The sequence below is a fragment of the Amblyomma mixtum genome, chromosome 1 (assembly GCF_055824585.1).
Source record: "Amblyomma mixtum isolate Tamu chromosome 1, ASM5582458v1, whole genome shotgun sequence".
NCBI classification, from domain to species: Eukaryota; Metazoa; Arthropoda; class Arachnida; order Ixodida; family Ixodidae; genus Amblyomma; species Amblyomma mixtum.
The window spans coordinates 83,896,872-83,909,712 of record NC_143012.1 but is presented as its reverse complement, the minus strand read 5'-3'; the positions used below and the strand labels follow the sequence as shown (position 1 = coordinate 83,909,712).

Below are 12,841 nucleotides of genomic sequence, written 5' to 3'. Positions count from 1 at the left end.
CTGTGTGAGGTGCCCTTTCCCGTGTTCTCTAATGTCCTGCCATCACTTCAGTGGCGTATGCTCTGGACCCCAGAGGAATTCGGTTGGCAGAGAGATGTACATTCAAAGCGGGGTTAAATTGCTCATGCCAGATCTTTTCTGTGCTTATTTTTATCTCCTCTTCTGCTCTTTGCAACCTCTCTTGTGTACTTGTTACTCTTGCATGTGAAGAAACAAGCACTCGTCAAGGTCACTGAAGGTCATTGAAAACGAAAGTGCCATCATTGGCCAGTTTCTTTGAACAAGAGGGTTGAAGAGCATTCACGCATGGGTTGTGGAAAGGGAAGGCAATTGGCAGGATGCTGTGTGATTGGCCAAGCGTCAGCTTCATAGCTTGGTCTGCTGTAGAACTTGTGCCGTGTGCTTTTTAACAGCATATCTGTGTGGGAACGAGGAGAAGCCCCAGACACAAAGAAACAGTAGCCTCAACAGAAGGTGAATGGTTAAGGTTCCTTGAAAATAAAAATGCATCAGTTTATAACCCATACAGCTGCCACATTCACGATCAGCAAGAGGCTCGATAGGCTGGGTGCGTTGCGTGTGTTACGGAGGTAACAAATGGAATGTGTGTCATCATCATCATCAGCCTGACTACGCCCACTGCAGGGCAAAGGCTTATTTATTTATTTATTTATTTATTTGAAATACCTTACAGGCCCATTGGGCATTGTGTAAGGGGGGCGAAAAAAATATAATACAGTGCATTAATAACCAAAGGAAACAAAAGAGAAACATACAGTCATGATGAACAATATATCAACAAATTAGTAGAGAAGAAGAAATGACGCGGAAATAACAACCGGAAAAGAGAAAAAAAAAAGAGAATATGCGGCACAAAAAAAAAAAGCACTACAATAAAGGATAATGTGCTCACCGAACGTGGGAACAATTAGTAAAATACCGCGATGATGGCAAACACGGAAACATGGGATGAAAACATAAATAAGAAAACATCCGAATGGCATGAGTTTAGCAGCGAAGCAAAGAACAAAAAAAATCAGAAAAAAATAAAAGACGAACTTAGGCATGCTAAATGACGGTTTCAGTGAAATATGTGATGAGTTGAGAATGGAAAGATTCTAGATTAGATCCGGAAGCGATGTTGTCTGGCAGATCATTCCATAATCTGATGGCTCGTGGTAGTGCAGATTAATTAAAAGCCAATATTTCACCATATATTCTTGCAAAACTAAATTGATTATATAATCTTTTCGACGTGCGGGATGAGACATCGAGTTGAAATGAACTAGTTCTATTGAAGTGCGCATATTTGTGAAATAGTGTTAGGAGGGCAATGTCACGGCGCGTGCTTAATGATTTTAGAGAAAGATCTGTTTTAATCTGAGTGACGCTTGAACGGTAGTTATAGTTTCGTGAAATGAATCGTGCTACCCTGTTTTGGATAGATTCTAAAGCAATGATCATGTTCTTATGATAGGTCATGTTCTCCAACTGATGATCATGATCATGTTCTCCAACTAACCCTTTCATTTGCCAGCTGCGGCCACCGTATCCCTGCAAACTTCTTAATCTCATCCGCCCACCTAACTTTCTGCCGCCCCCTGCTACGCTTGCTTTCTCTTGGAATCCACTCCGTTAGCCTTAAGGACCAGTGGTTATCTTGCCTTCGCATTACATGCCCTGCCCAAGCCCATTTCTTCCTCTTGATTTCGGCTAGGATGTCATGTGTGTAGAAAGCTTTAAAGATTTCCCGCACACAAAGGTTGCTTATGCGTGATTGTTATTATGCAACATTCAATGTGGCATTATGCAAATTACACATGAACCCTTAATGCTCAAGCAGAAATTCGCTCTTCTGTGCTGATAACAAGATACGAAGCACTACGGATGTGCATTGTTCATTTATTCTAGCCTGTCAGTGCAATGCTTGCCGTCTAGGTCACTGCACTTATCTCATGTGCATTATCAAGCAGTCCAGTTGCACCATTGCCTAGATGTTCTTCCCGGTGTCCGGTCCAGCTTTCAATCGAGTCTCACATACAACTTTACTCGCAGGTGGTGAGCCTGTCATGGACGACGAAGTGATGGACCTGGGGGCATACGAATCACCTGAACAGATTGCCCCTGACATGGTCACCCTGTCTAAGCTGCCGTACTCGCGCTGGCAGAACCTGCTCAACATTGACGTTGTGAAGGTGAGCGACATGTGGACAGTGTCTTTATGAAGTGAGCCTTTCTCTGGCCAAAACTTGTTTCTTACATGTGCAAACTTCACTTGTGATAGTGGGACTAGTTCTTCCACAGTGCTACGCTTTGTTTTCATGTGGTGATTTCTTTGTTGTTCATTTCCATTTTTTCCTGACTGATGCTTTTTTTTTGCCTTGGGCAGTTAGCAATCTCGTCTCCCTCAGGGTGTTCATTTCATTTCCATTTGTTCATTTGCTTTGTTTTTTTTTTTTGCATCTCCTCTTCTATGTGCTGTTTTCTTTCGCCCGTGGTAAAGAGTAGCTTGTTCAATTATTTGGATTATTTCGATTATTTGGTAACTGTTCGATTATTTGGACCAGTATTTTTCAGATCTCGCTGAGTCCGAAACATCAGCCTGCAACTTTAGTAACAAACGGGAATAGCAGCAGCAGCTCAAGAAGAACAAACCTGTTTTTGAGAGCTTATATTTTATTGTGAAATTAAATTGCTGTGGAATTACATTGAAATTAAATTAAATTGTGAAATAAAATTGCTTGGCATAGGCAAGACAGTTCTCATGCTTGTGCGGTGTTAGGAATGGAAGAAGCATGTCGGGGGCAAAAAGAGCTTGGTTGTCGTTTGCTGCAGATGTGAGAATGCTTTTAATGACCACAATCATATCTCAGTATAGTCTTATTAACTGACTTGGATAATAGCTTCTCTGTTGGTTTTCAGTCAGTCTACCTACAACGAAGGAGGGAACGAACTTTGGCAATGGCTAGTTGGTCATCTTCAGCAGCGACTGCCAGTCTTGAAAACTCATGAATTTTCCTTTCAAGTTTTCGCTACACGGTGCTTTGAAAAGTTGTCTTGGAGCTTAGGCAATTGATGGAGCAGAAAAAGGTGCTGGGGCTGCCGCTGATTTTCTGGTGGTTGCAATAATACTAGGCATCCACTCTTTAGTAAACTCTGCGCGTTTCATCCTCACTAGTTACAACCACACTGCAAGCATAACTACCGTATTTACCCAATTCCAACGCGCACCTTTTTTCGGGGAAAATACGTCTCAAAATCGCATGCGCGTTGGATTCGAGTGCAAACCGAAACGTCCCCATAGCTGCCCATCGTCATCGCCATTATACGATGTGGGAGCTCACTAACTGCTGGCAAACATGGGAGCACGTTTGCTCGTCGTTTTTTGCGTCGCGGGAGCCGTTTTCAACCGGTGTGGCGCTTGTTGTTGGTCGCGTGCTCAGCGATCATGTTCACGGTGATGGTATCCCGTGCACTGCCGCGGGCGGACGCCTCATCACTGCCGTTGCACGATCGAGATACGTGGCTCGAAGAATATGTTGATGAAACAACGGTTGTCGGAAACACGTCATTTCGGCGGTAAAGTTCCGAAAACGATGAGAGTCCTTTCTGTTTTGCGGCCGATTCTCTGACAGAGATTACATCGTCCGCAGGCGGGGCACGCCGCGCCGCTGACGAGGTCGTGCATCATGCCGATCTCACAGATAACAGCGCTTCCGCGCTCGTTTTTACGCTTGTCTTGGCCGTCGAAGATCTCTATCTTTCGCTCAGATGCACTGACGAAGTCATGGATGCTCCGCAAGAAGCTTGAAGGATCCAAATGGTGCATCGCCGTTGCCGCAGTTACGCCTAGCAGCAGACGAACCTCCCGTCACCGGAGCTCTCCGCTTGCGCTTGGGGCGTCTTCCTTTATACTGATGCTTTGTCAGGAACTTGCATGAACGAAAATCTCGTTTCTCAGTCACATCCATAGCGGAGAAAGGAGAAAAACCCGGGCAGAAGCGTTGGTTCACGTCTCGGTGGCGGCAGAACAAAGAAAGAGTGTCTGCATCCAACCGTGTGGTGGAATGCTCGTAGCCAATGGAAGGGCTCCGATCGTACCATGAGATTTGAAGGGCCAGTCGAGACGCTCGACTCGGGCGGGAAACGATCTTTTTTTCGTATTTTTATCAAGAATGCGCCGCTGCCTAAGTGGCTTCTGGTAGAAGATGGGTAGGCCTACTTCCCCGCGAAAATTCTAGAGCGGCCGACGCCGTGGAGCGACATGCCGCGCTCCCGAAATTCTGTCAAATTCACACTTTCGCGAGCCACCGCGAGTGCTTTAATTGCATTTTTTACTAACTTCCCCTTGATTATCGGCTTTGATTTTTTTATACATAAAAGAAGAGGCTTGGGGGAATACAAAACGCAAGAAAATACAAAATTGACTTTATCGAAAAAATAGCAAATTATTTTCATTCGTGGAAGTCACATGCACGCTAGAAGCGGGTCTTGTAGTTTTTTTTTCGTTACCAATATCCGGCGCGCGTTAGAATCGGGGCTTGAAATTTTTTTTTTTTTTGTGCCGTAAATTGGGTGCGCGTTGGAATCGGGGGCGCGTTGGAATTGGGTAAATACGGTACTATGAAGTCTGTTCTTTCTCTTCCATTGCTGTCACTTCGTCGAAAAGTGTCTCGTATCGCATTGTTTCACAAGTTGCACCATCATCCTGTACTGCGTGGTCACCTTATTCCACATCCATTTTATGTACAGTAAAAGCTCACTAATTCGACACTGACAGGACTGCGAAAAATTGTCGGATTATCCGAATGTCGAAATATCGAATGAACAAGAAAAAACAATGTTTGCCGCAACAGGAAGTACCTTTATTTGGCAAAGAAATCTGTTATCGTCGTCTGCTTTTTCGAGCGAATTTGAGCGACTACTATAGCTCTAACGGCTGCCAGGTGCTCCGCGGCACACGCACCGTCAGGGATTTGTTCGCAGAAGTCCTCCAGCACGGACACAGCTTCTGCGGCTTCTATCACCGTGCACTTCGGCATTTGGGGCAACTGCTCACAATCGTCACTTTCTGATGAATCGTCGTTGGCAGCGCCTGTCACTTCTTCAATTATTTCATCCTTGGTCAGCTGACAGGACACAAAGGTGAGGCGTGCAGGCACTGTGCACTACCCACTCGAAAGCAGTGCAGTAAACACGCTGGCAAAGCGTGCGATTACAAAAAAAGGCGCCGCCTTACGGTTAAATAGCTGCGATCGTAGCAGCAAGAGCGCACGGAAACGACAACACACGCCAAAACGAGACTTGCTGTCGATAGGGTTAAGCGGACGACACCAACACTACTGCTGCAACACAACAAAGCACAAAGAAAGACACCAGCCGCTGCTAACCTCGCTTCCCTTGCCCTTTCTCACGCTGCTTATGACGATGACCATTCGGATGGCCTACCAGCCGTACAGTAGTGCTGCTCATGGCAGTGTTTTCTTCGTTTTGCTCTCGGTGCACCGGCTTGGCGGGCTGTGGAGTGAAGTCGAATTAACCGACGTGCGGCAAAATTAGTTCGAATTAACGAGAGTTTTGCCCCATAGACTCCTATGTATAATTGTAGGGACCTCGCGAGCACGTCGAATTATCCGATTTTCCAAATTAACGGGGATTGAATTAACAAGCTTTCACTGTGTCCCATCATACTGACCACCCTCATGAGGCTGGTTTCGATTCTTCTAACACCAAATATTTTTCTCAGTCATTCTTGCCACTTACGTCGAGCGACTGGAATCACTTTCCCGTGGACACTGCCGATGTCAGTAATTACGAGATGTTCTGCGAAGCTAAGCTATAGCTAGCATTGTGTACTCGGGTGTTATTTAAATTTGTCTCTCTGGTGTATTTTTCTAATCTTATTATTGTTTTTGCCACTTCCTCTCTGTAATGCCTCTAGCCCTGAGGGGTACGATAAATAAATAAATAAATATATATATATATATATATATATATATATATATATATATATATATATATATATATATTGCGAAGTATATGCTTTGTTTCGATCGAAAGACCGACCTTGAAGAAGATCGGTCTTCATGGTCAGTCAGTCATGGCATATGTTTGCCATGACTGTATATCATTTTTATTTACATTAATTTTAATGCACACAATTTACAGTACAGTTGCTCTCAGCCGCTCTTGTGTGCTCATCTTGATGTCATTGTTTTCCATGTCATGCCGAGCAGCAAAGGAACAAGCCCAAGGAACCGCCGAGCGCCCCCAAGGCAGCGCCATTCTTCCTGCCAACCACATTGGGCCTGGATCCACAGTTTGTCAAGCTTGATGACAAGGAGAATGTGGTAAGTGTATGCAGCCACTGCAATAGTACTAAAGTGAGGATGTTTCAGACTAGGCTCTTCCAAAGCACACACGTGAATGAATGCTAAAGCTTGGATGTACTGCTGGTAAGAACATCGGTGTACTGCTAAGGTCTGTGTTGCAGATGCCACAAAACTGAGGAGTGCACTAAGAAAAGCTAACACTTTAAAAAAGAAAATTCCTGGGATAACTTGCTCGCCAGCAAGGGTTGCAGCTCAAGAAATGAGATTTTTTTTTTTGTACTGTTTTATTGTTTGTCGGCAGTGGAGCTCTTCACTGTGTGCCACCAGCAGCAGACATGTGGCCACCCAAATGACGGGAAAGGGGGGATGGGGGGGGGGGGTAGAGCTACCATTGTCACAGCTATCATTGTCGCTTCTTTGTACCGAGGAATACAGCCGCCACAGTGGCTGAGCGGTTACGGTGCTCGGCTGCTGACCCAAAAGATGTGTGTTCGATCACGGCCGCGGCGGCTGAATTTCGATGGAGGCGAAGTTCTAAAGGCCCGTGTACTGTGCGATGTCAGTGCACGTTAAAGAACCCCAGGTGGTCGAAATTTCCGGAGCCCTCCACTACAGCGTCCCTCATAGCCTCTGTCACTTTGGGACGTTAAACTCCCATAAACCATAAACCACGTACCGAGGAATAGGGAAGAGTCTTCTTAAGGTTTTTTTTTTGTTTGTACTTTACAGCTGAGATGAACATGCTGTCAGGGAACAAATTGCCAGCTAATGCTGGTATCATGATGAACAGGGACCGTGAAGCGTTTTGCTGCAAGTGTGCTGTCCTTGCATTGAAGGGCACCATCATTTTTCTCTGCTCATGGCCTTTGCACAGTCGCGTGCTTCCCACACGATTCACTGTTTTGTTTTCATGTGTTTGGAATGAGGTTGTTCAAGTTGAGAGATTTCCTTAACCCTAACTTCTAAGCAGGTTTGCATGATTCTAAACATGAGACAGTCATGCATGCTTGGTGCAGTTACAGTGTGCCGCCAAGCTGTGGAGGACATCAGCCTCATGATATAATTGGACCCCAGTAGTTTGAGATTTTCATTTTACAAACAAATCTTTGATCTTTGGGCACTTGAGATTAAGGTGGTTCCGCTGCTCTAGTGAAAACCTGCACAGTATTTCTGGTTGAGTGAGGGGTTGTTTTTTGAACCAGTGCAGAAAGCCTTCTGAATAAAGCTGACCTTTTCCGGCAGTGTATAGCCTCACCTTGGTGCATATAACTTGTTCCCCCCCTTAAGTGCTTCACAGTTTTTGGGTACGTGGCCTTACTGTTATAATTTTTTTGGGAAGTACTTGCACTACTTTTTGGTGCATTTTCTCATGTAAATAGAGCGATTGGGGGTGCGTGAACATTCGATAATTTCGAGTACCTATTTGGTCAAATAGTAAAGTATTTATATTCAATTCGATCCGAATGTTTTGGTGTTTGGAATCTCGAAGTATCCGTCCCGACCAAATCATATCTCTGGGACGCCTACTTTGTATGGTGTCCGTTCAGCATACCTCTTCTGGGATGGCACCATGGCTCGCACAGAGTCAAAGCTCCGACTCCACGGACACTTCCCAGGCATACACGCCATGTGCTTGCACGCTCGTGCGCATGCTGGACCTGGTCTGTGCATGTGCGAGCGTGGTGCCTAGATCTGCATCTGCCAGGTGACTGCGTCCACACTACCGATGATGTGCACGTCCCGGAACTGTCATGAGGGTGCGCATAAATTGGAGCACATGTGGCTCCTCTGACTTTCACAGGACTAGCCCGAGCTGACTGCAGCTGCTGCAGTCACACCTCTCCGCGTGACGTTCGCTAATCATCTGTGACATTGCGAGCAGGAAGGGGAGGTAGCAAGAAATGCATGCAGGTGGGTGTCCGGTTCCCATGCCTGACTTGTACGGGATGGTGCTGGACGTGTGGTGCGTACGCCTAGCAAGGTGTCCATGGAGTCACCGCTTAAAAGCAACGGCTTTGCAATGACACGACGGTCTTAGGTCCCACAGATAGGTCTCACACCCCACAAATACGTCGGCTCTACATGTAGACTCCGGCAGTTTCCGATGGCCATTTTTACAGAAAGTCAGCGCAGCTGCAATGAGTTTGACAAAGCATCAGTGCACTCTCTATATTTTCTTTTTGTGTTGTGTAATGGTGTTGTGTGTTAAAAAAATACGCGATTTTGAAAACGCCTGTTGTGCGTTCAACATTTTTGTGTGTGCCAAAAGTATTCGAAACATTTGCTTTGAAATTATTTGAAGCAAGTACTGTTCACTTCGAATAAGCTCCAAGCCAGAAATCTGCTATTCAGACAGCCCTAAAGCTGAAGAAAGCATTCCCCATTTACTTGGGTCTCCAAAGTCATGTAGGCTCTTATTTGAAGCCCATATATTTTTTCTGAGCACGATTAATGACTGTTCCCTCGTTTTCCAGGCACCGTCGAAGATTGGCTCATTCAAAGATTTCCAGTTGTCGGCATTTGCGAAGCTGCTGAACTCATGCGCAGAGTCCAGTGACTGTGAGTGTTTTGTTATTTTTCTCTTTTTCACTGACGCCCGTTTTTTTTTTTTTTGTTGGTCAGGCAGATAAATGTACAGTTGAATCCCGGTACAACGAACGCCGCTTCAACGAAATTTTCGCCACAACGAAGTAATTTGCATTCCCCGTGAAACCCCCATAGGACTTAATGTATTAAAATTTCCTCAAAAACGAAGTACTTTGCGAGCACGTGTTCGCTTCTACGAATTTTTTTTGCGAATTTTCGCGGGTGAGTGGCCCCTCCGTCTTGTCTTTCTTCAGAAGTTGAGTGCTGAAGAGCGACTTTCCCGTTCCCGCCGTTAATTTTTTTGCATCGCAGACTGTTGGGGGGGGGGGGGGGGGGGTACGCGTCCTCAATCGCACATCCTCCTCGCGCACACCCTCGTGTGCTTTTTTTTTTTTCTCCAGATGCCCACGTGATTTTTGAAGTGACGTCACGCCCCGCTCATTGGCTCTTTGCTGGGCTTCTTCAATTGATGTAGCTCGCTGTCATCGTGCTCGCGGTTTCCTGTCAAGCACGAAAGTGCGTCATGATCACTTGCTAGCGGTGTTGGCTGGTAAGCGTTCGCGGCCTCCAAGCGAAGAGGGGCTCCTCGAAAGCGCGTGTAAAATGCGCCAGCGCACGCCATCTGCTAGCGTTTCCGGCCGCGTCCTCCGTGGCCGCGTCGTCTGCTAGGCATCGAGCGCGTTTCAGTCAGTCTGTGTGGACCGGTGGGCGGAGCCATCGGTGGGCGGAGCTTCGTGTCCTGTCGGAGAAAAAAAAAAAAAAGGAAAACGCGAGAGTGCAGGAAGAAGCCCACTTCGCTTCACCATTTCTTCCTTTGTGTGTGCACCGTTTAGCGTGGTCTCGTCGCGTCTCTGCTCTGCTGAATTCCTAGGATGTCGCCGCCGGCGACAGCAAGCCCGCGAGAGCGCCGTGGTAGCACGCAGCGGTGCAGATGCGATGAGGCCCGACGGCTCTCGAAACGATGTGGGGGAGGAGGCAAGTAGAGGAGGTGGTGAAAGAAGGAACGGAGAAGAGGAGTCAAATTTCAATGGAGGCGACATTCTAGAGGCCCGTGTATTATGCGACATCAGCGCACGTTAAAGAACTCCAGGTGGTTGAAATTATCCAGAGCCGTTCACTACAACGTCCCTCATAGCCTGAGTCACTTTGCGACGTTAAACCTGATAAAACCAAACGAAACAAGCAACTGATTAAGCAAAGGTTTTAAAAATTTTTTTTAGCTTTTTTCGGAAAACAGGTGGCTTGCTGGTGGCTTTTTGCATGCGAATCACATCAGGGTTGAAACCATCCCCTGACTTGGTCACCTAACACATACTGGGCACTTACTGTGGCTATTAATTTGCATGTACAGAGTTGTTCACTGCTAGAAGAAACACAGGAGCACATGCTGGGATTGGTTCATAGCTCTGTAGATAGGCACATGAGAGTGGTTTCCACATTACTGTGCACGTGCAAGAGGCACAGGAACCATGACATTTTCCCTCACAACCTGCTGCTGCTCATTAGTTTGCAAGTGTCCAGTGTGACACATTTATGTTCACTCAAGAAGTGGACAACAGTGTATATATTAGCTTTGTAATGATAATTTATTTTGTCATTCAGCAGCTGAGGGCAAGTCAGTTTCAATCGCTTCCATGCCAGCTGCTGTGCAATATACTAATATTAACCCAGTTCATGCAGAGTGATGATGGTGAATTGGTTTTTGAGGAAAGGAAATGGCACAGTATCTGTCTCACATATGCCGTAAGGGGGAGGAAGGAAGGTGGGAGTGAAAGAAGAAAGAGAGAAAGAGGTGCCTTAGTGTACGTTTCCTCCCTAATAATTTCGACCACCTGGGGTTCTTCAACGTGCACTGACATCGCACAGCACACGGGCGCCTCTTGCGTTTCGCCTCCATCGAAATGCAGCCGCCGCGGTCGGGTTCGGAATCCGGGTACTCCGGCTTGGTAGACGAGCGCTTTACCACTGAGCCACTGCAGCGTTGTGTTGATTTTCAGTGCACAGTTCGTGTAAGTGAATGCAGGTAGGGTAAATTAGTACTCGCTTAGTGATCTTCAGATAGGTGACTTACTGATCTAGGGGCAAGTTTAAACGTTTGCAAGTTCCATGTTATTCCCACTTCAACATTTGCAGAGCAACCTTGAAATCTGGGTCGAAGCCATTCCATATGTCGCATTTATTCCTTGTGTGTGCGAGTTTAGTCTTTCTTTTTCTTTTTTAATTTCCAGTTGGCCCTGTGTTTGACCGGCTGAAAGAACTGGGACCATCCAGTGTTGACTTTGAGATCCGCGGTCTTTCCCCCGACGCTGGTGGCTCCTCGGAGAGCCTGCTGAACTTCCTCAAAGCAATGCACAGCGGCCTGAGAACGCGCCAAGACTTCGAGCTCATCCAGTCATATCTGGGTCTCTTCCTGAAGGTAAGCGCCTGTCTGTTTGCTGTCTAGTATGGACACTGATGATGCTTATGATGATTGGCACTGTTATGAGATGTAGTGGCCAAGTGCTTTGCACTGCTGAATTTGGCCAAGTTTCTCTCCAAATTAGATGAAAGTGAGGAATGGAAAGGCATTGTAACTGTCTCACTTCTTGGTGGACACCTGAACTGCACCATGAGTGGGAAGGGAGGAAGGAGAGAGTGAAAGAAGGGAGAGAGAAAGGGGTGCTGTGGTGGAGGCACGCAGATGAATTATGACTATTTGGGGACCTTTGACTGCACTAACATCAAATAGCAGGCTGGTGTCTTTTGCGGTTAGCTTCCATTGGAACACGGCTACCCTCCAGCCGGGATTCGCTACTGTGTTCTCATCCTCAGCAGTCGAGCACCATGACAGCCGAACCGCAGCTGCCAGTTATGGGAGTGAGGGGCTTGTATAAATAAAAGAAAAAGAAAGAAAGAGGGGAAGTGAAGATACAAGCAAAGTTCTAACAACTATTTCCATTTTTTTTTAAATACTTAACCTGCTGCAATGTCTAACCTGGGCTTTCCCACATGCGACTGCATTTATCACTGCAGTGTGGTACTTGAAGCACAATCAAACTTTCCTCTTTTTTTTTTGTTTTTAAGCAGATCTCGCTAATTTTTCGAACTAGAATGGTCTCTATGTTTAACATTGAAGAAAATTATATATGATTCCTCAAAAGGATGCTCACATGGATATTTGGGCAGCATTTTACTGCAGTGCATGTACAGTCAGAGACAATGCACTGTAGAACTTGTTCCTTTCTTACTTCGTCCTGTCTTTTTTCCTGTGCATGCTGCATTGAAGTGATTACTGTGAGGAAAATAACATTAGGCTCTAGGGTTGTGTGGACTGCTGTTAAAGTTTTATGTCATGGTCTAGTGCACTGTTTAGTAGCTTTGTTTTTCTGAGAAAAGCTACCGTATTTACACGATTGTAAGTCGACTCGAATGTAAATCGACCCCCCCACATCACAATTCTGAAAAATAAAAAAAACTTGGAGGTCATTTAAACTTGGCCTTTAATAGTCGAACGCCACAGTACTATCCTGTGGCCTCCGCTTATCACCAGCCGCTATCGGCTGCTGCATGCGGGAGTGCCTGTGGGCACATTCCAAAACAAAAATGTATTAGTCACTGGACTATTCGTCCACACTAGCACTGTCGTCGTGATCGCTGCTGCGGTCCCACAGCTCGTCGTTCTAACATCGTCATGCAGCGAAATCCTGCACTTCGCAAACAGCCACATCATGACATCGCGTGGAACAGCTGAAAATTTTGCCTCGTTGCTGTCACTCCTGTATCACTCAGTGCAAAAGTTGAACTTGCGGCCCGGCACGCAGTTCGTTTCTTCGGCATAAAGAATGACAGACATCTTGAACGTAGCCATGAACGAGCGCCGGTCGCTTACCAGACCTGGAGCACAAATGTCGAAGCACTACATTAAAAACTTGTGAAACGCGGCC

The 12,841-nt window shown here is 46.1% G+C and overlaps 1 protein-coding gene across 1 annotated transcript in view; it reads left to right on the top strand.

Moving 5' to 3' along the window:
- The window catches only part of LOC149367023 (WD repeat-containing protein 36), a 63,298-nt gene that overhangs the window by 47,914 nt on the left and 2,543 nt on the right, over window positions 1–12,841 (top strand). The window contains exons 16-19 of the mRNA XM_089553611.1: window positions 2,056–2,195; window positions 6,237–6,350; window positions 8,807–8,891; window positions 11,147–11,334. Coding sequence (XP_089409737.1) covers window positions 2,056–2,195; window positions 6,237–6,350; window positions 8,807–8,891; window positions 11,147–11,334 — 527 coding nt within the window. The remainder of the gene's footprint in view (window positions 1–2,055; window positions 2,196–6,236; window positions 6,351–8,806; window positions 8,892–11,146; window positions 11,335–12,841) is intronic.